General features: G+C 38.8%; 1 protein-coding gene across 3 annotated transcripts; it reads left to right on the top strand.

Moving 5' to 3' along the window:
• The first annotated feature begins 20,443 nt into the window (after positions 1-20,443).
• Positions 20,444-23,805, top strand: LOC120013555. 3 transcript variants are annotated; one of them, XM_038865388.1, is made up of 6 exons: positions 20,444-20,581; positions 21,179-21,478; positions 21,584-22,010; positions 22,401-22,992; positions 23,073-23,159; positions 23,245-23,805. In XM_038865388.1, the coding sequence occupies exons 2-4, from the start codon at positions 21,191-21,193 to the stop codon at positions 22,739-22,741; spliced, it is 1,056 nt and encodes a 351-aa protein (XP_038721316.1). In that variant the 5' UTR covers positions 20,444-20,581; positions 21,179-21,190; the 3' UTR covers positions 22,742-22,992; positions 23,073-23,159; positions 23,245-23,805. The 3 variants fall into 3 exon arrangements, with proteins under 3 accessions (XP_038721316.1, XP_038721315.1, XP_038721317.1); XM_038865387.1 differs by having other exon boundaries at positions 22,401-23,159; positions 23,245-23,804; XM_038865389.1 differs by lacking the exons at positions 23,073-23,159; positions 23,245-23,805 and having other exon boundaries at positions 21,584-22,202; positions 22,401-22,535.
• The last annotated feature ends 1,659 nt before the right edge of the window (positions 23,806-25,464 follow it).

Here is a 25,464-nt window from a genome sequence, read left to right as displayed (position 1 = left end):
AACCTGCCAAATCTTATATCAAATTGAAGAGCTCGATGAAATGAACTCATAGGTACCTGAATCAAGCCAAACCGTCGCCGGAATCGGCCGGATCGACCAAAGAAAGTTCACGGTGGCCGGAACTTCAATCTCAGATTTCTCCCAAACCGGAGCTCCGATCGACGTGATTCAAGTTGGGTTACACTCGTCTCGTCCGTACGCTTCTTTTGATACCAGCCTTGACCGTCACTGTCGCCGGAATCATGAAATCACAGTTGAACCCGTTTTAGAGAGAGAAAGAGGAGAGATAGAGAGAAAATCGTGAGAGAAGAGGGTATTTTTGCAATTTTTTATTTTTTTTATTTTCTTTAATTTTTCTTTTATACAATATTTTACTTTCAAAAACACCCATCTTTCAAAAACACCCCTAACTAAAATGTTCAAATTAACTTCAAACATTTATAATAAATCCAATTTACATCCGATTCGAGTAATTCTTGCGCCAATAATTTTCTTTTTAAATCCCCCATTTATTAGAAATATTTTCATAGTTTTTTCTTGATTTAATTTTTATTCTCCCTAAATCCCGATTCACGATTATCGAGGTTCACTCCACCTCGATCAACGTGTCAAAATACCATAAATAGTGTATAATCGGGTCAGGATATTACATCCTTCCCCCCTTAAGAAAATAATTTCGTCCCCGAAATTAAAATCGTACCTAGGTAGTGAATAACTCCGGAAATCTAGCTCGCATGTCAAACTCCAACTCCCAGGTCGCCTCCTCAGCACCATAGTGCTGCCATATCACCTTGACTAAGGGTATGGTCTTCGATCATAGCTGCCTCTCCTGTCTATCCGCAATCCTAATAGGACGTGTCTCAAAAGTAGCGTCCTCACCAATCTCCAAGGTAGACCAATCTAATATATGAGAAGGGTCCCTATGATATCTCCGTAACATAGACACATGAAACACACCATGTACCCCTGACAACTGTGGGGGTAAAGCTAATCGATAAGCTACTGTCCCCACTCGCTCCAAAATCTCAAATGGTCCTATAAACCTCGGAGCTAACTTCCCCGCTCTCCCAAATCTTTGGACCCCTCGCTTCGGACTAACCCTCAGAAACACGTGATCTCCCACCTGAAACTCTAGAGGTCTACGTCTCCTATCTGCATAACTCTTCTGACGTGACTGAGCTGTCAGAAGTCGCCGCCGGATCACTGTCACTACCTCAGTAGTCTGCTGCACCATCTCTGGACCCAATAATGGTCTGTCACCAACCTCTGACCAACATAATGGTGATCTACAAGGTCTCCCATATAATGCCTCATATGGTGCCATCTGTATACTGCTCTGGTAGCTATTATTATACACAAACTCCACCAGAGGAATATGAGTCTCCCAATCTCCTCGGAAGTCTACCACACAAGTCCGAAGCATATCCTCCAAAATCTGAATGGTACGCTCACTCTGCCCATCAGTCTGAGGATGAAAAGCTGTACCGAAGTTCAGTTTCGTTCCTAGAACATCCTGAAAACTGCCCCAAAACCGTGAAGTAAATCTGGGATCCCGATCAGATACAATACTCAATGGTACGCCATGCAGTCGGACTATCTCTCGTACATACAACCTGGTCAACGACTCTATCGAATCTATCTGTCGAATAGGCATAAAATGAGCTGTCTTTGTCAACCGATCAACAACCACCCAAACCGCATCATGCCTCCGTAGAGTCATAGGTAAACCCATCACAAAATCCATAGTAAGATGCTCCCACTTCCACTCAGGTAATGGAAGCGGTTGTAATAATCCTGCGGGTCGTCGATGCTCTTCCTTTACCTGCTGACAGGTAAGACATCGAGTCACGGTCTGTGCAACATCTCTCTTCATGCCACTCCACCAATACTGTTTCCGTAAATCTCGATACATCTTAGTAGCACCAGGATGCATCGCAAATTGTGAATGGTGTGCCTCTCGAAGTATCTCCTCCCGTAACTCGGTATCCTCTGGGACCACTAACCGACCCCAGAATCTAACTCCACCATCGGTACCTCTGACCCATCCCTCAATATCCTCAACGTCATCAAATAGTGTATCCCCCAACTGTGCATCCAACACCTGTTGTACAAGTGTCGGACGAGCAATCAAACTCCGTAAACTCAATGAGTCTCCACGCTCCTCCATATCCAGTCGATACTGACTAAGCGTATCCACTAACTCAAATTCACGGATAGCCAATCGAGCTACAACCAGTCTCCTACTCAAGGCATCAGCCACTACATTGGCCTTGCCTGGATGATACTGTAAAGTAAAATCAAAGTCCTCAAGGTACTCCATCCATCTACGCTGTCTCTGGTTCAGATCTCTCTGAGTAAACAAATACCGGAGACTCCTATGATCTGAGAATACCTCGAATCTCTCTCCATAAAGATAATATCTCCACTGCTTTAATGCGAACACAACAGCAGCTAACTCCAAATCATGCACCGGATAATTCCTCTCATGCGGCTTCAGTAGACGTGAAGCATACTCAACCACTCTGTCCTGCTGCATCAGCACACAACCCAATCCAACTCCTGAAGCATCACAATATACCTGATAACCAATATCTCTGTCTGGTATCACCAACACTGGTGGAGACGTGAGTCGAGTCTTTAACTCCAGAAAAGCTTGCTCACACTCGTCTGACCATACAAACGGAGTATCCTTTCGGGTCAACTGCGTCATCGGTGCTGCAAGCCGTGAGAACCCCTCGATAAAACGTCGATAGTACCCTGCTAACCCCAAGAAACTACGAATTTCTCCTACATTCTTCGGTCTCCTCCATGCTATCACTGCCTCCACCTTAGCTGGATCCACTGCTATCCCCTCCTGGAATATCACATGCCCTAAAAATTTCACCTGAGTCACCCAAAATTCACATTTGCTCAACTTGGCATATAATCTATGCTCCCTGAGCGTCTGCAGCACAATCCCCAGATGTCTAACGTGCTCCTCCTCAGTGGCTGAATAAATCAATTGTCATCAATGAACACAATCACAAACTGATCCAGATATGGCCTGAATACCCTATGCATCAAATCCATAAACGCTGCAGGTGCATTGGTTAGCCCAAATGGCATAACCAAGTACTCATAATGGCCAAACCGTGTACGGAAAGCTGTCTTCGGAATATCCTCCTCCCGGATCCTCAGCTGGTGATATCCTGACCTGAGATCAATCTTGGAGTAATAGTGGCTACCCCTCAATTGATCAAACAGATCATTAATCCTCGGCAATGGATACTTATTCTTCACTGTCAACCGATTCAGCTGTCGATAATCCACACACATTCGCATCGTACCATCCTTCTTTTTCACAAACAGAACAGGTGCTCCCCAAGGTGAAGTGCTCGGTCTAATAAAACCCAACTTCTGTAAACCTGTCAACTGAGCGTCTAACTCCTTCAGCTCTGCTGGTGCCATCCTGTACGGTGGTATAGAAATAGGATCTGTACCCGGATACAACTCAATCACAAAGTCAATCTCCCTCTGCGGTGGCAACCCCGGTAAATCATCAGGAAAAACATCCATATAGTAATCCACCACAGGTATAGGAGTCAAAGACTCCTCCCTAGACTCTGAGGTAATCAAACCTGCTACAATACAATCGGTGTACTGAGGATTATCTAAAAAATGTGGACACGGAAGAAGTCTCGTCCCACGAAATCTAACCCTCCCCACAGGTGTGGTCAGTGTAATCCTCCTCTCAGCACACTCTATAATTGCCTCATACTCAGTCAACCAATCCAATCCGAGAATAACATCAAAATCAGTAAGTGGCATCACAAACAAATCCGCTCTAAACTCATGGTTTCCAAAACTAAATATACAGTCCCTACAGATACCACTAATCACGGTACCTGATCCTAGGGGCGAATCAACTATAAATCTCCTCGCCACTCCTGTAATCCCTAAACCCAATGCCTCAGCAAATGATGCAGAAATAAATGAATGCGTAGCACCAGTATCAAACAAGACACGTACCCAAGAACTGAATAAGAGAAACCTACCTCCCAAATGATCTCGCTCTGCTGGTACTGCATCAGGCCCGAGTGCATACACTCCACCTCTCTGGACCTGCTGCTGCTGCTGAGCTAATGGTCTACCACGTCCTGCAGGACCTCTTGGTGCTGGTGCTGGTGCTGGAACTGGAGCTGGAACTGGAGCTCTCTGACCTCGAGGTGCTGGCGGAGCAGGTCCTCCACCCTGTGGGCAATCTCTCCGAGTATGTCCTGGCAAGCCACACTGAAAACATAACGGGTTGTTTGCCATAGGACAATCCCAACGCATATGGCCCACGTGACCACATGCATAGCAATGCTGGGGCTGCTGATCCCGTCTCAGAGCCTGACCCTGCTGATCCAATCTCTGCCTCTGCTGACCCTGTCTCTGCCCCTGCTGACCCTGTCTAGGACCCTGCTGTCCCTGCCTAGGTCCCCGATAACTCTGTCTCTAACTCTGAGAACTCTGCCCCTGACTCTGCTGCTGCACACGGGTATCAGTCCTCTGTCTGCGCTGACTACTCTCACCAGTAGTAGATGTAGAACTCTCAAGCTTCCTCTTATGAATCTCCCAATAATCCTTAATAATCCTTAATCTCCACTAAAGTCCTCTCAACTCCAAGTGCCTTATCAATACACTCGCGATAGGTGGTGATAGTCTGAGCCGCCAAGTGAGGTGAAATCTTTGGAGACAATCCTCTCCGAAATCTCAGTATCTTCTTTTCCTCAGTGGAAATATACTCCTCCCCATATCTCCCTAACTCCTCAAAGCGAGCCTGATATTGAGTCACTGTCATGTCTGGGGACTGAATCAACTCAATGAACTCCTTAGCTTTAGCTACACGCACTGTCTGTGGTACATACTGTGCCAGAAAAACTGTCTCAAACTCCGCCCATGGCATACCCTCTCTGCCCCTGCTAACTGTCATCACCTCCCACCATGTAAAAGCATCACCCTCTAAAAACTCTGCAGCCAATAAAGCTCTCCTCTCCTCAGGAATCCGCAAGGAAGTCATCTTCCTGCGTAGCTGGCGAAGCCACTCCTCTGCTGCCACAGGATCTATCACTCCCCTATAAACTGGAGGGTTCGTCTTTCGTAACTCAGCTAGCTCCTTGATCGAAGTATCAATCGCCAAAGGAGCTGCCTGCACCTCAATAATCTGTCCTGCACCCTCATGTAACCCACCTAAAATAGGAACCTGTGCTGGATCCTCAGCAGGAGCCTGTAATGCAACTGGGGCTGGAGCGGCAATCTGTGTCACAAGTCCGGTAACAGTCTGCCCAAGTGCTCGCACCAACTCAGTAACATCACGGACCTCCTGCCGTAAAGTAGTCACTACTGCCTTTACCCCCTGTGGTGCTGGCTGTACCAGTGGTACCTCCCCAATATCGTCTACTGGAGCTACATACGCTCCTCGCCTGCCCCCGCCCCTCCCACGTCTCACACCCCTCCCACGTCTCACACCCCTACCACGTCTCGCACCCCTACCTCTCCGTCCCCGCCCACGCTCCAATGGAACCACCTCGGGCATACCCGCCTCACCTACCCCCTGAGGCTCATCTGCCTCATGTCGTCCCCTACCCCCTCCATGTCCTCGCACCCGAGTATTACGTGTGTCAACCATATCTACAAAATGTAACACACGTATACATAAATCTAAAAGCAAGAAACACAAAAATAAAAACTCACCAGGTCAGCCGGGAAGCGCATGATGTGTAGCCAACGACATAACTTAGGTAGTCTAACCCCATAAGTATCTAAACCTACAGCTCCGATACCAAACTGTCACGCCCCTTTCTCCTAAGGTAAACCGAAGTATACCTAAACCCATAAGAACGTGACCGGCAGGGGACCCCATCCCCCGAACCAACCCTTAATCCAATTTACCTAAATCAACATATAAAATATATAAAATAGTAACAACTCCTGAAATATAACATGGGCATAGTCTCTCCAGAATACCACATATATACACCTATCGAAAACATCGGAGTATCTATACAACAGCGGAAATAAGAAGACTTATCTACCCGAGATCAGACTGAGCAAATAAGTAACATATATACAACTACAAAACCCCAAATCCTCAAAACTTGCTAAAGAAACAGCTCGAGGCTACACACCAGCTCATGCGTCCCGCCGCTGACCGCATCACCTAAATCCAACTCACCTGAAAGGGAAACAAGAAAAGGGGTGAGCCAAGAAGCTCAGTAGGGCATAGAAAGGGAACACCGATATCAAAAAAATAAGAAATTCAGGGATATGACGCATAATATGCAGCACAATAAATATACAATCATTGGCAATTCACCCAAGTAATATGGTAGCCGATAAGGCTATACATCACCGTAACCACAAACACTAGTCTCCGGTAATCCATAATCCATAATCCACCCCTGGACCCACCCTAATCCCCGTAGGGTGTCTCCCAGTCCAGGTCCACACCGAAACTGGATGAGGATCGGATATCCCGATAGCATAGCCTACACCAGAGAGCGTCCCCTGTGATGCACCTCACCTCAGACGGTCTACAGGTACGTACCCAGTTTACTGTATAATCCATCATAATCCAATATATTGGGCTCCTATATGGGCCCCACAGTGTACCTCAACCTCCTCCAATCACCCCACTCCCAAAGATGTACCAACAATGATAATCAACATAGAATACATATAAATTATACAAACAGATCGTATTTCCACCCCCGGAAACCGACAGATTCATAATATAATAAGAGTCCGTGAAACCGGAACCCTAGAATCACACGCAAGATACATAGAACACCCCTACCTGAAAATCAGAAACCGAATACCCCGCACGCGTCCCCAATAAACCCCTAACTCTGAAAGTCAACCTGCTTCAAATCTCAACCGGGATCACCGTCTACATCGAAAAACACATTATACGAAAATACAGTTAAAATACCTTCGGTCAACTATGGTCAACGGTCAAAGTCAACGGGCAAACCGGATCAAACGGGTCAAAACCGGGTCAAACCGGGTGAAATGGGTCAAACCGGGTCAAATGGGTCAAACCGGGTTAAATCGGGTCAAACTGGGTTGAACCGGTCAACACATCTGTCAACCGAGTCAACTCGGCCTGACTCGGTTAACTCGGCCGGAACCCATTCAACGTCACCGCCGGCGATCCGGCCACCCAAACCTGCCAAATCTTATATCAAATTGAAGAGCTCGATGAAATGAACTCATAGGTACCTGAATCAAGCCAAACCGTCGTCGGAATCGGCCGGATCGACCAAAGAAAGTTCACGGTGGCCGGAACTTCAATCTCAGATTTCTCCCAAACCGGAGCTCCGATCGACGTGATTCAAGTTGGGTTACACTCGTCTCGTCCGTACGCTTCTTTTGATTCCAGCCTTGACCGTCACCGTCGCCGAAATCATGAAATCACAGTTGAACCCGTTTTAGAGAGAGAAAGAGGAGAGAGAGAGAGAGAAAATCGTGAGAGAAGAGGGTATTTTTGCAATTTTTTTATTTTTTTTTATTTTCTTTAATTTTTCTTTTATACAATATTTTACTTTCAAAAACACCCCTCTTTCAAAAACACCCCTAACTAAAATGTTCAAATTAACTTCAAACATTTATAATAAATCCAATTTACATCCGATTCGAGTAATTCTTGCGCCAATAATTTTCTTTTTAAATCCCCCATTTATTAGAAATATTTTCATAGTTTTTTCTTGATTTAATTTTTATTCTCCCTAAATCCCGATTCACGATTACCGAGGTTCACTCCACCTCGATCAACGTGTCAAAATATCATAAATAGTGTATAATCGGGTCAGGATATTACAATATTCCTAGTGGAAATGATAATTTACTCATCTCTTTATTACTTGTACGATTTGTGCGCTTGCAATTAAATCCATATCAGGAGGGAAGGGAAGGGAAGAGAGAGAATGAATAATAATTTTTTTTCTCTCATGTTTGGATAGATAAAAAAAGAAATAAAGAAATGAAAGAAAATTATTTTAATTTACTAATTTATCCTTATTTTTTTATGTTAGATTGTCATGTATAAGGGTAAAATAGATTTTTAACACATAAATAACTTAATAAATCAACCCTCCCCTCCAAACGACTCCATTTTGGAGAGGAATAATTTTGACAAAAAATTAATGAAATCTTCCCTCCAAATCTCTCCCCTTATTTTTTTTCTAAACTATCCAAACAAAGGAATTGGAAGGAAATCTATCTTTCTCTTCTCTTCCCTTTCCTCCAAATCTCTCAATCCAAACACACTCTAATATAACTCTCATGCCTTGCTTGATAAGGAAATAATCTTGAAACCTATACCTTTGCAACACTTGAACATTAATTGAACTTGGTGAATCGTGACCAACTTCACTTCAATAAGTGCAACTCATCTTCAACTCTTGTCAATTTAATACTTTCCATAAATAAGTTTTACTTTCCAGATTTTCTTCAACTTCTTCTAGAGCTTTGATGAAAACTGAATTTTTAGACCTAAACAAAAAAAAAACATTCAAAGTGTGCTTGTATGCTCATTTGAGCTTCATGCTTGAACCATAAGTTAGTAGAGTTCAAATAATCAATCCTTGCATATAAAACATTAAAATCATAAGCATATAACATATGAATCGTTCAATCAAGATATAATCATAGTTCCGATAGAAGGTTCAAGTAGCCAAGTTAGTGGCATTACTGCAAGAAGTAAACTAAAGAGTTTTACAGGGAATGCAGGCCTAAGACCAATCCAAAAGGGAGGACATTATTATTTGCTCTTAGACTCTACAGTAATCCTGAAATAGATAGTTCAATCCCAATAAATGTAAGTGTGCTATATTGTATTGTGGTGAATATGGTGTATTGTAGATTTATGTTGTAAATAATTGTGTTTTTTTTTTTTATTTCTTGCAGCTTGGAACTTTCATGTCAATGGTGATTGACCGTGAAAGTGAGAATACAAAGATGAAGAAGAAAGCCTCTCAATAAGAAGCATCTAGTAGACCAAAATTATGTTTATGTAGTTTGTATTATGTGCTGGTCATGTTTGTGGTATTCTGTTTAAACAATTTGTTATTGCTATGTTGGATTTACAGATTTCTAGAGCTATGTGCGAACAATTCTGTTTTAGGATGTTTGGTGTGTCCATATTATGTATTTGGTGTTTCTGGAATTTTTTTGACTCATTTTAATGTTAATGTTGATGCTTTGGATGCGTTCGATTATGGATGAAGAATATTAGGTTTTTATTTTTGTGTATTTGGTTTTTTAGTTCATTTTTGACTATTATTTATGTGATTAATTTGACTATTTATTAAAAATACAAGGGGTTAAATAGCCCATTACTTGAAGTACAGAGACTTCATTGACCCTAAAAGAATAAGTTTCAAATGATTCCGTAATATGTAAGACAATAATTTCAATGATATACAAAGTTTGGACATGTGTCGTCATTTCATTGGCTAAAGACATGTAATCACAAAGACAACAAACAAGAAATTAACATAAAATTAAACTTAATTTTTTAACAGCCAACTCAGCTCCATTATAATGAAATTAAGTTAGCAAGAGGGGCTTGTTTAACCCATTGTTCAAACTATAAGGGATTGTTTAACCCTAGAAAAAGTATAGGGGCTCCATTGATATGTTCTACAAAGTATAGGGGCTATTTTGGACCTTATTCCTTCTGTTTATATATGACATAAAAAGCAAATACTTGTCTATATAATTCCATATGCCAATTTCAAATATACAAACATAGAGTACAAAATCAAAGTTAAAAGTATAGAAAGAGGTGTTGCACTTGAAAGTATATATGTTGTTTTGGTTTTAATTTAGTTAGTTGTATGCAAGAGGATCGGGAAACTGTATCATATCAGACTTGGTGCACTTAAAATATCCATAGGGGCATGGCATAACATCACCATTCCTATCAAAGCATACTCCAACTTCATGTAATTGTTTCGGCCATCCATCTATATGGTTGTTGCAACGAATTTCAACTTGCTCTCCCACATGGGTTTCAATAACTGCTTTAATAACTGATGCTTGATACCCATACGAATAATCGGGAAATATATTTGCTGTTTTGTACAAGAACATATATAGTTAAGGATTCAAATTGATGTATGTAAGATTTTTCAAATAATTGAAATAGTGAATGCATATATCAATTGTATGCATATTTAATTACCTCCTTTAAGAAGATCAAGCAAATCAAGCTGAGTCACCAAACTTAAACCTGTCTTGAAAAATAATAAAGGTTGGTCGGGATACTCAAAACACATTCCATGCATGCGCCATTCATATCGCCAAAATTGTTCATTTTCTAAAGGGTTTTGAGCATGCTTAATATCTGGCCAATATTTATCCATATCGTCTAGTATCTCAGCCAATAAAGCCCTCTTGACACACCAACATTAATTCATTCAAACAACAACATAAAATTAATTATTAGCAGCAATTAGAAAGAAAATAGGGTTGAATATCACAAAATATGTTAGATATATACTCACCGTAATAAATTGTGGATCAGTTGGAGTTGTGTCTGTACACCCAGTTTGGTTGTATTCTTTAACCAGTGTATCAATAAAATACATTGGCCAGACACCATGTATAGTGAAATTTTCTTTGACTGGTCTCTTACAATAACGCAAACTTTGAGCATTACAATATGATTCAGGCCACCGTAAGATGATTTTGTAATACTGGTATTTTCCCCTTTCTAACGCTTTTGCAGTAGATGCTAAAAACATGATAATGATGATAGAACCAAAGTTATTTCCAATTGACAACTTTGTTTCCATTTTTCAACAAACAGAAAATGTATAACCCAAACATCTGTATTCTTACATGCCGCAACATTTCTTTTATAGGCCGATAATCATGATAAACTTAAGAATTCTTTTTTAAAATAATGCAATACAATTCTCGAAAAAAATGATCATGAGTTGGCATTGATCGAGCTTGTTGGAAATCAAATGGACTGATCTTTCTATGAAAGAGGACGGATATACATATACATTGGACTCATCTTTCTATGAAAGGGAAAGGTTATATATATATAATCATGAGAAATAAATTATTAGTATTATTTATTGATTTGTATTTATGTCATGCGATATTTTATTCTTCTATTTATTTTTATTATTTTTTATCATACTCAAAATTAGCAAAAAGTTAATGGAAAAAAAAAGAAATTGGGGTTCATTTTTTTGGTGTCCCATGGCATTGAAGTTAAAATCAATATTTTGTGTTTGAAAGAAACAAACTTATATCATTTTCTAAGCAGCTTCTTAGCCATTTTCTAGGCAGCTTCTTAGCCAACATATGGCATATCGACATGATTGGAAGTTTATGTAATCATAGTTTTTAAAATCGTGTCATGCATCAAGCTGTCTAGGCTGAAGGTTCAAAGTTTTCAAAATTTAACTGGTACGATGAAGGTTGTGTTGGAAACGTGCAACGCAGCGGAAGCGTATAAGGATCTCATAGACATAAACGATAGCTAGACAGGTTTCAAAAATTTCTTATCAAATACTAATCACCATAGCACAAACCATATATCAATTAATTACAAGAAGATTATATACCTTGAGATCTCTCTGATTTGATCTCTAATAATCAGGAACGAAGGATGGAGTCAGCGAGTTTGATACTAAGCTCAAACCTGCGGATCTTCCACCGTATGCACCAATTCCCAAACTTGGATTGAGAGGGTGGTCTCTTTTCTCCAAAAACCTGAAGAACACAAACCAAAACTAGTGGAAACGATTAGAGAGTAGAGAGGCCAACTGGTGTCTCAAAACTTGTGTTAACAAAACACACACTATGTGTGTATTTATAGGGTTTGGCCACACTTAGGGTTTTCTCCCTAGGTGGGCCGGCCCCTAAGCCTCTCCCTCTCGTAATTCCGGTCCGTTTTGGTTTTCCTGTATCTTCTAGTATTGGGCTTCTAGGCTACAGTGGGGACCAACTAGGAAAAATAAAACATGGGCTTCCTATGAATTTAATTATCAGCCCAAACCTATGGACATATTTATAATTCATAAATTATAATATATTCCACTAAAATATTATAATTGCACTCCCCGTTTTATCTCAAATTAAATCTGAGCCTTTCGTTATACTTGTTCATAAATTTCTCACGTTAAGTTACAGATACCCGTCAATTAAATATGTCACTGACATATAATATTTAATTGACATCTTTAAATATTTCCTTGATCTCACCGCTTAACTTATTTGAATGTGTCGGATTAATTAAAATCCACCTGCAGGGTTTTGACACAATCTCAAATCCTATAAGCATTCTCAAGAGGGTATCATCAATCCATAATTGGACGTGAATTTTATTAACAAATTATTTTCCATCGTACAATTAATGCGGTGGCCCAACTCACTTGGTGTTTGTTGGCCTGTACAAAAAGACCTCACCCTTTAGTAAATCAAAGTCCCGTACATTAAATGCACATGTACCAATAATCTTTAATAAATTAAGAATATGAACAATTCTATAACGTTTGTGTGAGTGTACAATTTTCCATATAGTCAGACTGGGAAAATTGACTCACCCGTAGTCCTGATCAATAATACACTCCAAGTGTACTGGTATAGTAAGTTCAAGCTTTGCCGCTCTCCGTATCCAAGATAGGTATACTTAAATACTATACCACAGCCAAGCCGATGGTTTGTCCAATTCCGTCTTAGCCATGATCGCTTACTTATATTCGATAGGAACTTATGAATTGATCTTTCGTGTGTAAGCTTAGACTCTACACACCAATTCATATACCATATAGAATAAAAGACACTGATGCCAATATGTCTTTTCTCATTTTGAATGCTAAATATATTTTATTCAAATAAATAAATCGAGTTTAAATATTACATAAAATAATGGCCTTTAGCATACTATTCCTATCAATCTCCCACTTCTGCTCAAGGCCATGACGACATGACCTCACCGTACAATCTCTCGTATCAAGTGATACTTGCGTTCAATATGTTTTCCTTTTGAATGAGCCCTTGGTTCCTTTGAATTTGCAATTGCTCTGCTATTATCACAGTAAAGTGTAATAGGCGACAGAGCTGTAGGCACCATATTCAAGTCTATAAGAAAGTTCCGGAGCCACACTGATTCTTTAGCTACCTCAGAGGCTGCTACATATTCAGCTTCCATAGTGGAGTCAGCAATACAAGATTGCTTGACAGTTCTCCAACTAATGGCTCCACCTCCCAATGTGAAAACATACCCTGAAGTTGATTTCCTGGAATCTTTGTCTGACTGAAAATCTGAATCTGTATACCCAGTGGGTATAATCTCATCAGACTTGTAAACTAGCACATAATCTCTCATTCTCCTTAGGTACTTGAGTATGTGCTTTACAGCAATCCAATGTTCCATACCTGGATTAGACCGATATCTGCTAACTAGACCAACCATATAACATATGTCTAGTCTAGTACATCATGGCATACATGAGGCTTCCTACTGCCGAAGCATATGGTACTTGACTCATTTTCTTTATCTCATCAACATCCTTGGGACACTGATCTCGAGATAAAGTGACTCCATATCTGTAAGGAAGAAATCCTTTCTTGGAATCTTTCATGCCGAATCTTGCCAGGATGGTGTCAATGTAGACTCCCTGAGATTAGCCCAACATTCTTTGTTTTCGATTTCTTAGTAGTTTGATCCCAAGAATGTGGCCGGCTTCTCCCAAATCTTTCATTTCGAATTGACTACTCAACCAGACTTTAACAATAGATAATATAGCTACATCGTTTTCGATGAGTAATATATCATCTACATAAAATACTAAGAATACCACCACACTTCCATTGCTCCTCCGATAGACACAAGGTTCATCAGGACATTGCTCAAATCCATAGGATTTTATGTAATCCTGGTCGAATCTTATATTCCAAGACCTAGATGCCTGCTTGAGTCCATAAATGGATCTCTTAAGCATGCACAACAGGTGCTCTTGGTTTCTCGCTACAAATGCATCTGGTTGCACCATATTGATACTTTTGTCAGGACTTCCATTTAGGAAAGCTGTCTTGACATCCATTTGCCATATTTCATAATCATAATATGCTGCAATGGATAAAAGTATCCGGATAGATTTAAGCATTGCTACCGGCGAAAAGGTTTCCTCATAATCGATCCCTTCTTTCTGAGTGTACCCTTTCGCAACAAGCCTAACTTTGAAGGTTTCAACCTTCCCATCCACCCCCTTCTTTCTCTTGTAGATCCACTTGCAACCAATGGGTTTTACACCATTCAGTGGTTCTACAGGTTCCCAGACTTGATTTGAGTACATGGACTCCATCTCAGATTTTATAGCTTTCTTCCAAGATATTACATCTTTATCTTGGAGAGCTTCTTTGTAGTTACTGGGATCAGTATCTTGTTCAGTTGGGATCATTTCATACACTTCATCCAATAGAGCATACCGACTAGGTAATCTAGTTACCCTCTCACTATGACGAGGCTCTATTTGTTCGTTTGGAGTACTTTGGTGTGATGATTCTGTTCGATTTGTATCAGGATCTTCATGCTGATCTGGTTGATTCCCCAGCATGTCCTGATCATCCCTCTGAACAGAATCAATTTGGGTTTCCACAATCCACCCACTGTTATGTGGTACTGGATTGTTATCCTCAACTGGTGTTTCTTGAGCTGTTTGGTTTCCTTGTGTTTCCCCTCTTAATTCTTCAAGAACAATCTTACTTTTAGGTTTGTGATTCATCATATAGTCTTCTTCTAAGAATCGGGCATTGGTGCCGACAATGATCTTCTGATCCTTAGGACTATAAAACAAACCACCTTTGGTACCTCGAGGGTATCCAACGAAAAAACATACTTCTGTTCTTGATTCCAACTTCCCAGTGTTCCCTACCAGCACATGGGCCGGACTACCCCATATCCGTATATGGGCCAAGCTAGGCTTTCGCCCTGTCCATAATTTAGTAGGAGTAGTTGGTACTGACTTAGAAGGAACTAAGTTCAGAATGTAAGCAGCTGTTTCCAGGCATAGCCCCAGAAGAAATTAGGCAACTCAGAAAAACTCATCATCGATCTTACCATTTCCATAAGAGTCCTATTCCTCCTTTCTACCACACCATTTTGTTGTGGTGTTCCTGGCGCAGTCAACTGGGATGAATTCCCCTCTGCGTTTAAGTATTCCATAAACTCTCCCGAGAGGTATTCGCCACCACGATCAGATCGTAGTGTTTTGATACTCTTTCTTAAACGCTTCTCCGTAACTGCCTTATAGCTTTTGAACATCTCAAAAGTTTCAGACTTACGGTGCATTAGAAAAATGTATCCATACCTTGAGTAATCGTCTATGAAAGTGACGAAGTACTCATAACCTCCTCTCGCTTGGATAGTCATTGGACCACACACATAAGAATGTACCAACTCCAAACATTCTTTGGCTCTATGCCCCTTGGCCGAAAATGGCCTCTTAGTCATCTTACCTTCCAAACATGATTCACAGACTGGAAGTTCCTCAACTTCTAATGAACTCAAAGGTCCATCTCGTACCAGTCTAGTAATCCTGTTTAGATTTATATGACCTAAGCGTAGATGCCAAAGATAAGTTTGATTTGGTTTCAAAGGTTCCTTTCTCTTAAATGGCAAAATTGTTGAGTTATTCAATTCATTACATATAGCAGAATTTGGACTTATAATGTAAAGATTATCTACCAAAGTACCAGAACAGATAAAACGTTTATTGTACCTAATAACAATAGAGTTATCAAACTCAAAACAATATCCATTCAAAGCTAAAGATGGAACTGAAAGTAAATTTCGCCTCATAGCTGGTACGTAAAGACAATCGTTCAAAATTAAAGTCCTATCACTACTAAAACTCAAATGAAAAACGCCTACTGCTTCTACTCTTAGTTTTGTCGCATCTCCCAAAAGCACGTAACTCTCTTCCTTATTTGGTCGCCTGGTTTCTTGGAACCCCTGCAACGAATTGCAAACATGATTAGTGGCTCCAGTGTCTACACACCAAGATCCAGTAGACACAACCGCTAATTGTGTTTCGACAACAAATAAAAGATAGTTACCTTGAGTATTCTTGCTTAGCCATGTTTGACATTGCTTTTTCCAATGTCCCTTCTGGCCACAGTGAAAACACTTGCCTTTCAACTTTTTCACTCCACCTTGAATACCCTTGGAATCGACTGACTTATTCTTCTTTTGAGTCTTTTTCTTCTTCTTACCTTTCGGTATGGTAGAAGATCCTTTCTCATTCAGATTAACCTTAGCTTTAGGTTGAAGTTTTTCTGCTCCTTTAAGCTCATTGAGAAGTTCCGGCAAGGTATAAAGCCTTTTGTTCATGTTATAGTTCAGCCGAAAATTCTCATAGCTATCAGGAAGAGATTGAAGTACGATAACAATCTGGCTTTCACCATCAATATCAACACCAAGTATTTCGAGCTCATTCAAAAGACTCATCATTTTAAGAGTGTGCTCACTTACATTGGCTCCTTCCTTCATCTGGGTATTTAGGAGTGTTTTCATGGCAGTCTGCCTTGCGGCTCTGCCTTGATCACCAAACATCTCCTTTAGGCTATAAATGATGTCATAGGCACTTGTCATATTCTGGTGTTGTGTTTGCAACACGTCTGACATTGATGCTAACATGTAGCATCTAGCCATTTCATCAGCCTTCTTCCACTTCTTGTGAGCACTGATTTGCTCATCAGTAGCACCCTCCTCAGGCAATCAGGGCATATTTCAGTCAACACAAATTTGTACTCTTCAGAGGTGAGCACAATATCCAAATTTCTTTTCCAGTTAACATAGTTTGTTCCATCCAACTTATGGTCTTTCAGTATAACAGATAATGGGTTGAATGAAGGCATTTTGAAAAACTTAAAAAAGGACATATTCAAAAATTAATTTATGGCATACATGATTCGAATTATCTAAGATTGCACCCATAATCAATCATATAATTTGTTAACAATCAAAACACTTTAGCATGAAATTTCCTATCTCGATGAGAGAATAAATTCCATGCAATTTAGTTCACATTAAATTTCATTGTCTAGACAACACGCCGTGTCAAATGTAAATTTAATTAGTTAACTTGCTTTGGTCCTATAAATAATGGTATTGATTTCGATGGGAAATATTTCCATAATTTATAGTTAAGTGTATAACCATCACTTGATCATAATCTCACCATCTTCATAAAATTTATTCCGATGGGGAAATAATTTTATAATAAATGACTACTCATTATGACTATCAAGAAAACTAATAATCTGAGATATCTGTAATCGAAAATTTTCGATAGGGAGGAAGGGCTAAGCCAACACATATTTTCAATTACATCTCTATTATATTTTCTTACCAATAATCCAAACTTAAAAAATATTCCCGTAATTCCAAAACTCCTGGAATTGAGATATCTTAAAAATGCATTGACCGAAATTTACGCATTTTGGTATCACCGCCCAAAACTGAGATTCGTTACGGATTTTCTCCATGAAGTGAAACCGTTATCGCAGCACCATAGGTTTTCAATTTAACGATTAACAAATCTAGCAACTAGGTCGTTCCCAGGTAAGAGGGGGCTTTTCGAAAAACGGCGTGCAATTAAGTAACCTCAATCCTTGACAGAACTTTCTAGACATTGCATTGTTAATCTTAAATTAGAATACTTAAATGCATGGGTCGGAATTATACACTTTGGTAACGAAAAGAATCTTAAGTCAAAAACGGATTTTCCCAAAATAATACCGTAGTCACATTTAATATCTCAACTTTCCGAATTTTATTATTACATATTTTTCTTTGAACCAATGATGGAGACCGTAGGGTGATGTGTAACCCTTCTCCCACTTAATATTTTATTTTTGGGTGATTAATATTTTATTTTCCATGTTTAGATAACATCCATAAATACATAGGAATCCTAATCTAGCATGGCATTTAATTACAATCACACATGCAATTAAAATAAGAGACATAGTTAAATAGGAAACCAAATCAATCAAGAGTCCTAGCTATCATGGTCTTCAATCAAGCCGAATCTCAACTTGATTAGGAATCCCTGTTTGGAAACTGCTCGAAATACTACTGCCTGGACTGCCCCGCACCCGCTGCCCGATCTGCCCCCTGCCGCCCACATCTGTCCGACAGCTTCCGATGGTGACCGCCGGCTGCCGGACGCGCTACAGCAGCTACTGGCTGCAACCAAAGCTGCCGCCAGCAGTTGCTGCCTACGCTTGTAGCAGTTTGCTGCTGCTGGCAGCAGCTGCCTGTGTTGGCAGCAGTAGCCGACAGCTGCAGCAAGGCTGCCGGTACCCTTTGTCTCTTCGTTTTTTCATCTATTTTTACAAAAAAAATCCTAGCCTCATTCAAACCGGAGTTCACAATCTAAAATTCAATTTATAATAATTCCTACTCCTTTATTCGGAGTGAACAATTCTAAAATCAGAATTAAAAAAAAACTTAGACCATGATAGCCAGAATTTCAGCCTGCAAAAACAAGTAAGCAATAACACCGAAAAACATAGATTATGCTAACAAATTAAATTTGACAAATTTTTGATTTTGTTTAGCATCGATTACGTATCTATGACCGCCTCTGATACCAATTGTTGGAAATGTGCAACGCAGTGGAAGCGTATAAGGACATCATAGACATAAACGATAGCTAGACAGGTTTCAAAAATTTCTTATCAAATACTAATCACCATAGCACAAACCATATATCAATTAATTACAAGAATATTATATACCTTGAGATCTCTCTGATTTGATCTCTAATAATCAGGAACAAATGATGGAGTCAACGAGTTTGATACTAAGCTCAAACCTGCGGATCTTCCACCGTATGCACCAATTCCCAAACTTGGATTGAGAGGGTGGTCTCTTTTCTCCGAGAACCTGAAGAACACAAACCAAAACCAGTGGAAACGATTGGAGAGTAGAGAGGCCAACTGGTGTCTCAAAACTTGTGTTAACAAAACACACACTATGTGTGTATTTATAGGGTTTGGCCACACCTAGGGTTTTCTCCCTAGGTGGGCCGACCCCTAAGCCTCTCCCTCTCCTAATTCCGATCGTTTTGGTTTTCCTTTATCTTCTAGTATTGGGTTTCTGGGCTACAGTGGGGACCAACTAGGAAGAATAAAACATGGGCTTCCTATGAATTTAATTATCAGCCCAAACCCATGGACATAATTATAATTCATAAATTAGAATATATTCCACTAAAATATTATAATTGCACTCCCCGTTTTATCTCAAATTAAATCTGAGCCTTTCGTTATACTTGTTCATAAATTCCTCACGTTAAGTTACTGATACCCGTCAATTAAATATGCCACTGACATATAATATTTAATTGACATCTTTAAATATTTCCTTGATCTCACCTCTTAACTTATTTGAATGTGTCGGATTAATTAAAATCCACCTGCAGGGTTTTGACACAATCTCAAATCCTATAAGCATTCTCAAGAGGGTATCATCAATCCATAATTGGACGTGAATTTTATTAACAGATTATTTTCCATCGTACAATTAATGCGGTGGCCCAACTCACTTGGTGTTTGTTGGCCTGTACAAAAAGACCTCACCCTTTAGTAAATCAAAGTCCCGTACATTAAATGCACATGTACCAATAATCTTTAATAAATTAAGAATATGAACAATTCTATAACGTTTGTGTGAGTGTACAATTTTCCATATAGTCAGACTGGGAAAATTGACTCACCCGTAGTCCTGATCAATACACTCCAAGTGTACTGGTATAGTAAGTTCAAGCTTTGTCGCTCTCCGTAACCAAGATAGGTATACTTAAATACTATACCACAGCCAAGCCGACGGTTTGTCCAATTCCGTCTTAGCCATGATCGCTTACTTATATTCGATAGGAACTTATGAATTGATCTTCCGTGTGTAAGCTTAGACTCTACACACCAATTCATATACCATATAGAATAAAAGACACTGATGCCAATATGTCTTTTCTCATTTTGAAATCTAAATATATTTTATTCAAATAAATAAATCGAGTTTAAATATTACATAAAATAACGGCCTTTAGCATACTATTCCTATCAGGTTGAACCACATATTTATAATGCACACTAAATTAATACATATTTAGCTATATTTTTGGTCTGTTTGGTAGACAATTTTGATAATAGCATATATTGTAGCATATAATGTGGCAATATATAGGGCCCGTTTGGCAAGCTGTTTTCAAGGCAATATATGCTACCAAAGACAATATATTGTCTGTTGTCACCAAACGGCCATTTCATGGCACGAACACCAACGCAATTTTACAACCATACTATGGTAGTTTTAAAATTGTCGGTTTTGATACAATTTTGAGATAATTGCATATTTCATACCCATTTATTTTATTGAGTTACCTAAAATAACCCTACCTTTTATTTACAGAAATCAAGTCGTGTGAATTCTCTTTCTCGTCTTCTCAGTTGTCGAATTTAGGGCAAAACACTCACTCACTCCTGCCTGCGCCGCTGCCTCGCATCGAACGGAGATTGTCCGCCGGTGAGATTCCTTTCATCTCTGTATTGTTTTCACTTATCGAATCTTTCATTCTGTGTTTCATTCGTCGATTCCTGGTTCACTCTCTTCTGATTAAACCAAGCACGATCTGGTTTATGGGTTTCTTGGTTTCTTGTGTTAATCGATTTGTACGAACCTTCCATATTTTTCTCTTGATTTCATTTTACTTATCTCGAAATGGTTTCTGGGTTTATGGGTTTCTTGATTTCATTGTTCTTCTATCGAAACTGGTTTATGGGTATATTGCACATTAGGGAGATCCTATTTTGAAATTGGTTTTACGAGATGCATTCGAGTTAGGGTTATGTTTATTGCAAACAATTAACAAGATGGTTCAAACCTGATTGGGTATCCATTGGTTCTGCCTTTCTAAGTTTCTTACATAGTTGTTACGGCTCCATTGTCTCTGATATTGGATTACTGAGATTTCATCTAAGTTTGTTGCATATATGTTATTCACTTGATTGTTATACAGTTGCTGTAGTAATGAGACTTCTTTCATGGTTAATTTATACATATTGAACATGGATTGAAATTAGATTTTGATTAGTGTTACAAATGTTTATTTTGATATATTAGTTAAGTTGAAAGATGAGTACGAAGGGCAAGGATATTGTAGTTGATGCTGGGGATGCAAATTTTAAATGGGATAATAAGAATACGAAACTGTTTCTTGACATGCTTACTGTGTGGAAGAAAAAAAATGTTGGGTTGCTTAAGTGGGAGCCAATTTCTGAAGAATTTAAGAAAGTTGGTGGCTTCACTTCCACACCCTTGAAGTTGAAGACAAAACATGACAATATGAAACAAAATTGGCAGCAGTTCAATAGGCTAAAGAATTCAGAGACTGGATTGAGATTCAATGCTGAGACAGGGAAGGTAGAGGCTTTCGATGAATTTTTTGTATAAATTCCTTATGTAGCTGGTTCTATGATGCATATGTTTAACTTATACATTCTGCTGGTTATTGATCTAATATTGCAGGAGAATATAAACTTAAAAAAATTTCACTCAATTGGATTACCTTTGCGTGAGGAACAAGATAAGCTTTGGGGTGGTGCCACTGCCACTGGTGATAAGTGCATCTCTCCTGCCATAGCTGATGTTGATGACAGTAGCACTCCACAGCCTGTTCAGACTGATTTGGAGCATGGACCAGAGGATTTCTCAACAGGGTCCTCTCCGGTGAAGACCACAACAGTAAATGAGCCATCAGGTTCTACTTCCAGAACTCGCAAGAGGAAGAATAAACCCGTTGAAGATGTGATTAAGTTTAAGGCATTGTGCTTGGATTTGAAGACCACTAGCACAGAACAACATGAGTATTTTGCTAGCAAGAAGGTGTATTATGACAAGATGACTATGGAGCTTGATGCTGTGAACACTTATGATCAATGTGTGAAGGCGTTGGGTGAGCTGCATAACCAGGAGTCTTATGCAGATATATACTACTTTGTTGTTGAGTTGTTTGCTTCTTGTGTCCACAGGAATTTATATCTAGCTCTTCCACATGAATCGCGTTTTGGATACATTGAGAGGCTTTACAACAAGAATGGTGGATTTGCTCTAAGTGGCTAATGTGTCAAAAGTCCTATTACTTTGCGTACTGTTTTTATTTTAATTTGAACCTATATGCATTAGTAATTGTAGTGATTATCTGAACCTATTTATCATTATGTGTACTCTGAGTTATTTGAACTTTGGTTGCTTATCCAATGATATGTGTAATTTGATTGTTCACTTTGTTTATTTGCTCAACATTGATTTCTGAACCTTGTTTGTATTTTTGAATGCTTCACAGATATGGAAGACCATAGTGACAGTAGTGATGATATGATTGACACATTGCAGCTTCAAGTCCTTGCGGTAGCAATGCATTATGAGATGGGAACAAGTTCCACAAACAATTATTCTGGTAGAGGTAGTGTTCCATGTCGGACTTGTAAGTTGACAAGATACGATTGGGTGGTTGATGTCTTGAATGGTAACCCAGTTCGATGTCAAGAGTCCTTTAGAATGTCTGTCAATATTTTTAAGAGATTATGCAGGGTACTTAGGGATGATTATGGACTAGAATGCTCCAATAAAGTTGGGATTACTGAGATGGTTGCAATGTTTGTCTTCATACTCGGACATGCATAGTCAAACCGTGATATTGGGGAGCGTTTTCAACACTCTGGAGAGACCATTAGTCGCCTATTTCATAAGGTGTTGCAAGCGGTTATGAAGATGTCCAAGGAGGTAATTAAACCAAGAGAGGATCAGTTGAACGAAACACCAACTTACATTAGGGAGCATCCAAAAGTATGTTATTGCATATGTTTCAAGGACTGCATTGGGGCACTAGATGGGACACATATTCTGACTGTTGTCACTCCCGAGAAGAGACAAAGGTATACTGGGCGAAAAGGAGTCCCAACGTAGAATGTGTTGGTAGTGTGCGACTTTGACATGTTGTATACCTATGTTTCAGTTGGCTGGGAGGGATCCGCACATGATAGTCAGATTTTGGAACATTCCTTGCGTCGAGAGATTCTAAAGTTTCCAAAACCACCTCCAGGTATTAATATAAGTGTGCTATTTATTACCCAGCATTATAATCTTATCAAAAAATTAATTACAAGTTCTATACATTTTAATCGTAGGTAAGTATTATTTGGTGGACGTCAGATATGCAAACAAGACTAGCACCATACAAAGGTGAAAGGTACCATGTTCATGTATTCCAGAATGGGGCCCCCGCAACTGGACATCGTGAGGTTTTCAACAAGGCACATGCCAAGCTTAAAAATGTCATCGAACGGACATTTGGAGTTACCAAGAAGAAGTGGCGGATTTTGGGGTCCATGACTTCATTTCATACCAAGATACAAGCAAAGATTGTGATAGCGTGCATGACCCTTCACAATTTTATTAAACTCAATGCTGACCTTGATTCTGATTTTAATGAAATTGAATCAACGCTTGTGGTCGAAGATGATATTATGCCCGATGTTGTCATAGAAGATGGGGTAGAGGATGAAGATGACAATTTACTCATTGACGACGCCAACATGGCACAGTTTCGGGACATGGTTGCACAACAACTCATGACTATATGATGCATATTTATTTTCATTTATCAAAAATGTATGAACTTAATTGAATTTCTTCCATATTTTGGTAATATGGAATATTATGGAACTCTTCTATTTAATTATTTATAAATAGTTAAATTAATTATATTTGTTTTATAAATAATTGTTATATTTTCTGTCAGTTATATGCATATGTTGTCATTAAAATGCCTAATACCCCTGCATGTCATTTGCCCCAGAATATTACCCAGCATATATGTTACCAACAAAAGTTGTACCAAACAGCACAAACCATTTAAGCAGTATATCTGCTACCACTATATCTGCTACTATATACGCTACTGACAAAATTGTCTACCAAACAGATCCATAATATATATATATATATATATGGTGGTAATAAATGGTAGCATATATGGTTCTTGAAATACTGGTAGGTGTTTGGTTGTACTTTTGTTGGTAGCATATTAGTGTTAAAATTATTATGACAAATTACGTGTAGTGGTATTATACATGTAAATTATAACAAATTTTAATAAATAGAAAAATAAATTGTAAACAAAAATATCCAATACTAATAAAAATATTATATTAATTAAATAAGATAAATTATATATTTTTTAATAAATAATTTATTAATATTAATAAAGTAATAAAAATCTTGCTACAAGTCCTCATTATACAAGGACAAAATCGGAAAATAATTAAACTATTGGACATAAATGGAAAATTATGGTAAAAATGTTAGAAATTATCCAAAAGAGCATCATTTTGAAAATGTAATATTATTGTCTCAAAATTATCTGGGAGTTTGCGCTAGAAAAATGTTGTTTGGTGCACCAAACACACCCATTGTATGTGTAACATACAATTGACATTATATAGATATCACTAATAATTAAATATAAAAATTATAGGGGAAATTAAGGAAAAAGATAATATGGTAGTTATATATTCAACGAACGACAAAGTGGAAAAAACATTAGAAATAAGTATATTTGTATTGTGATGACAAAAATACCCCTAAAGATATCTCTAGAATCCATCTCTAGAGTCACACGCGTGATGTCATTCTTCTTCCTCCTCCTTTTTTTTCTCTCTCTTCTTCTCTCTTCTTCTTCCTTCATGTCGATCATCAGAAATTGACCATCCGGTCATCGGTTTCGACGAACAAACTACCAAAATAAAGCTCTAGGTTAGCTCGATCAAAGTCCAATCATCACTGGCCATCAATTATCACTTAATTCGCCAAAAACCTTCTAGAAATCACGGTCACCATTTGAAAAAGAGCTAGATCCGGCCAATACGACCAACTCCGACGACCATCAACACCACCAATCAACTCCACGGACCAAGGCGCATCACCTTTGAGGTTTTATTGTTTTTCGAACTCTTTTTTTTTCCTTCTGAAATTGGATATGAATCCGCATATAATATATCTGTTTCAGATCTGTTCTTATATGTTATCTGTTTTGGAACTTCAAACATATAACATTTCTTTAAAGATAGATAACATTTCATTAAAGACAGATAACATTATGATAGATATCAAATTAATCGAAACAGATAACATATCACCTGCAATTTGCAACAAGAATCAGAACAAAAAAAAATATGAAAAATCACCACAGAAACTTTCGAAAATAATGATTGATGACAGATCGAGGGAAAACTACAAGTCCCATGGTGAGTATGATCAGATCTAGAAATTCAAACACTGAGAATATCCAAAATCAATAGGATCGCAAGATGAATCATTATAGAAATTGTAAATTGATGCAAGATTCA

This window comes from Tripterygium wilfordii, chromosome 13 (genome assembly GCF_013401445.1).
Source record: "Tripterygium wilfordii isolate XIE 37 chromosome 13, ASM1340144v1, whole genome shotgun sequence".
Classification (NCBI taxonomy): Eukaryota; Viridiplantae; Streptophyta; class Magnoliopsida; order Celastrales; family Celastraceae; genus Tripterygium; species Tripterygium wilfordii.
Note: the sequence above shows the minus strand (reverse complement) of the source record. Positions and strands in the feature narration are given on the sequence as shown.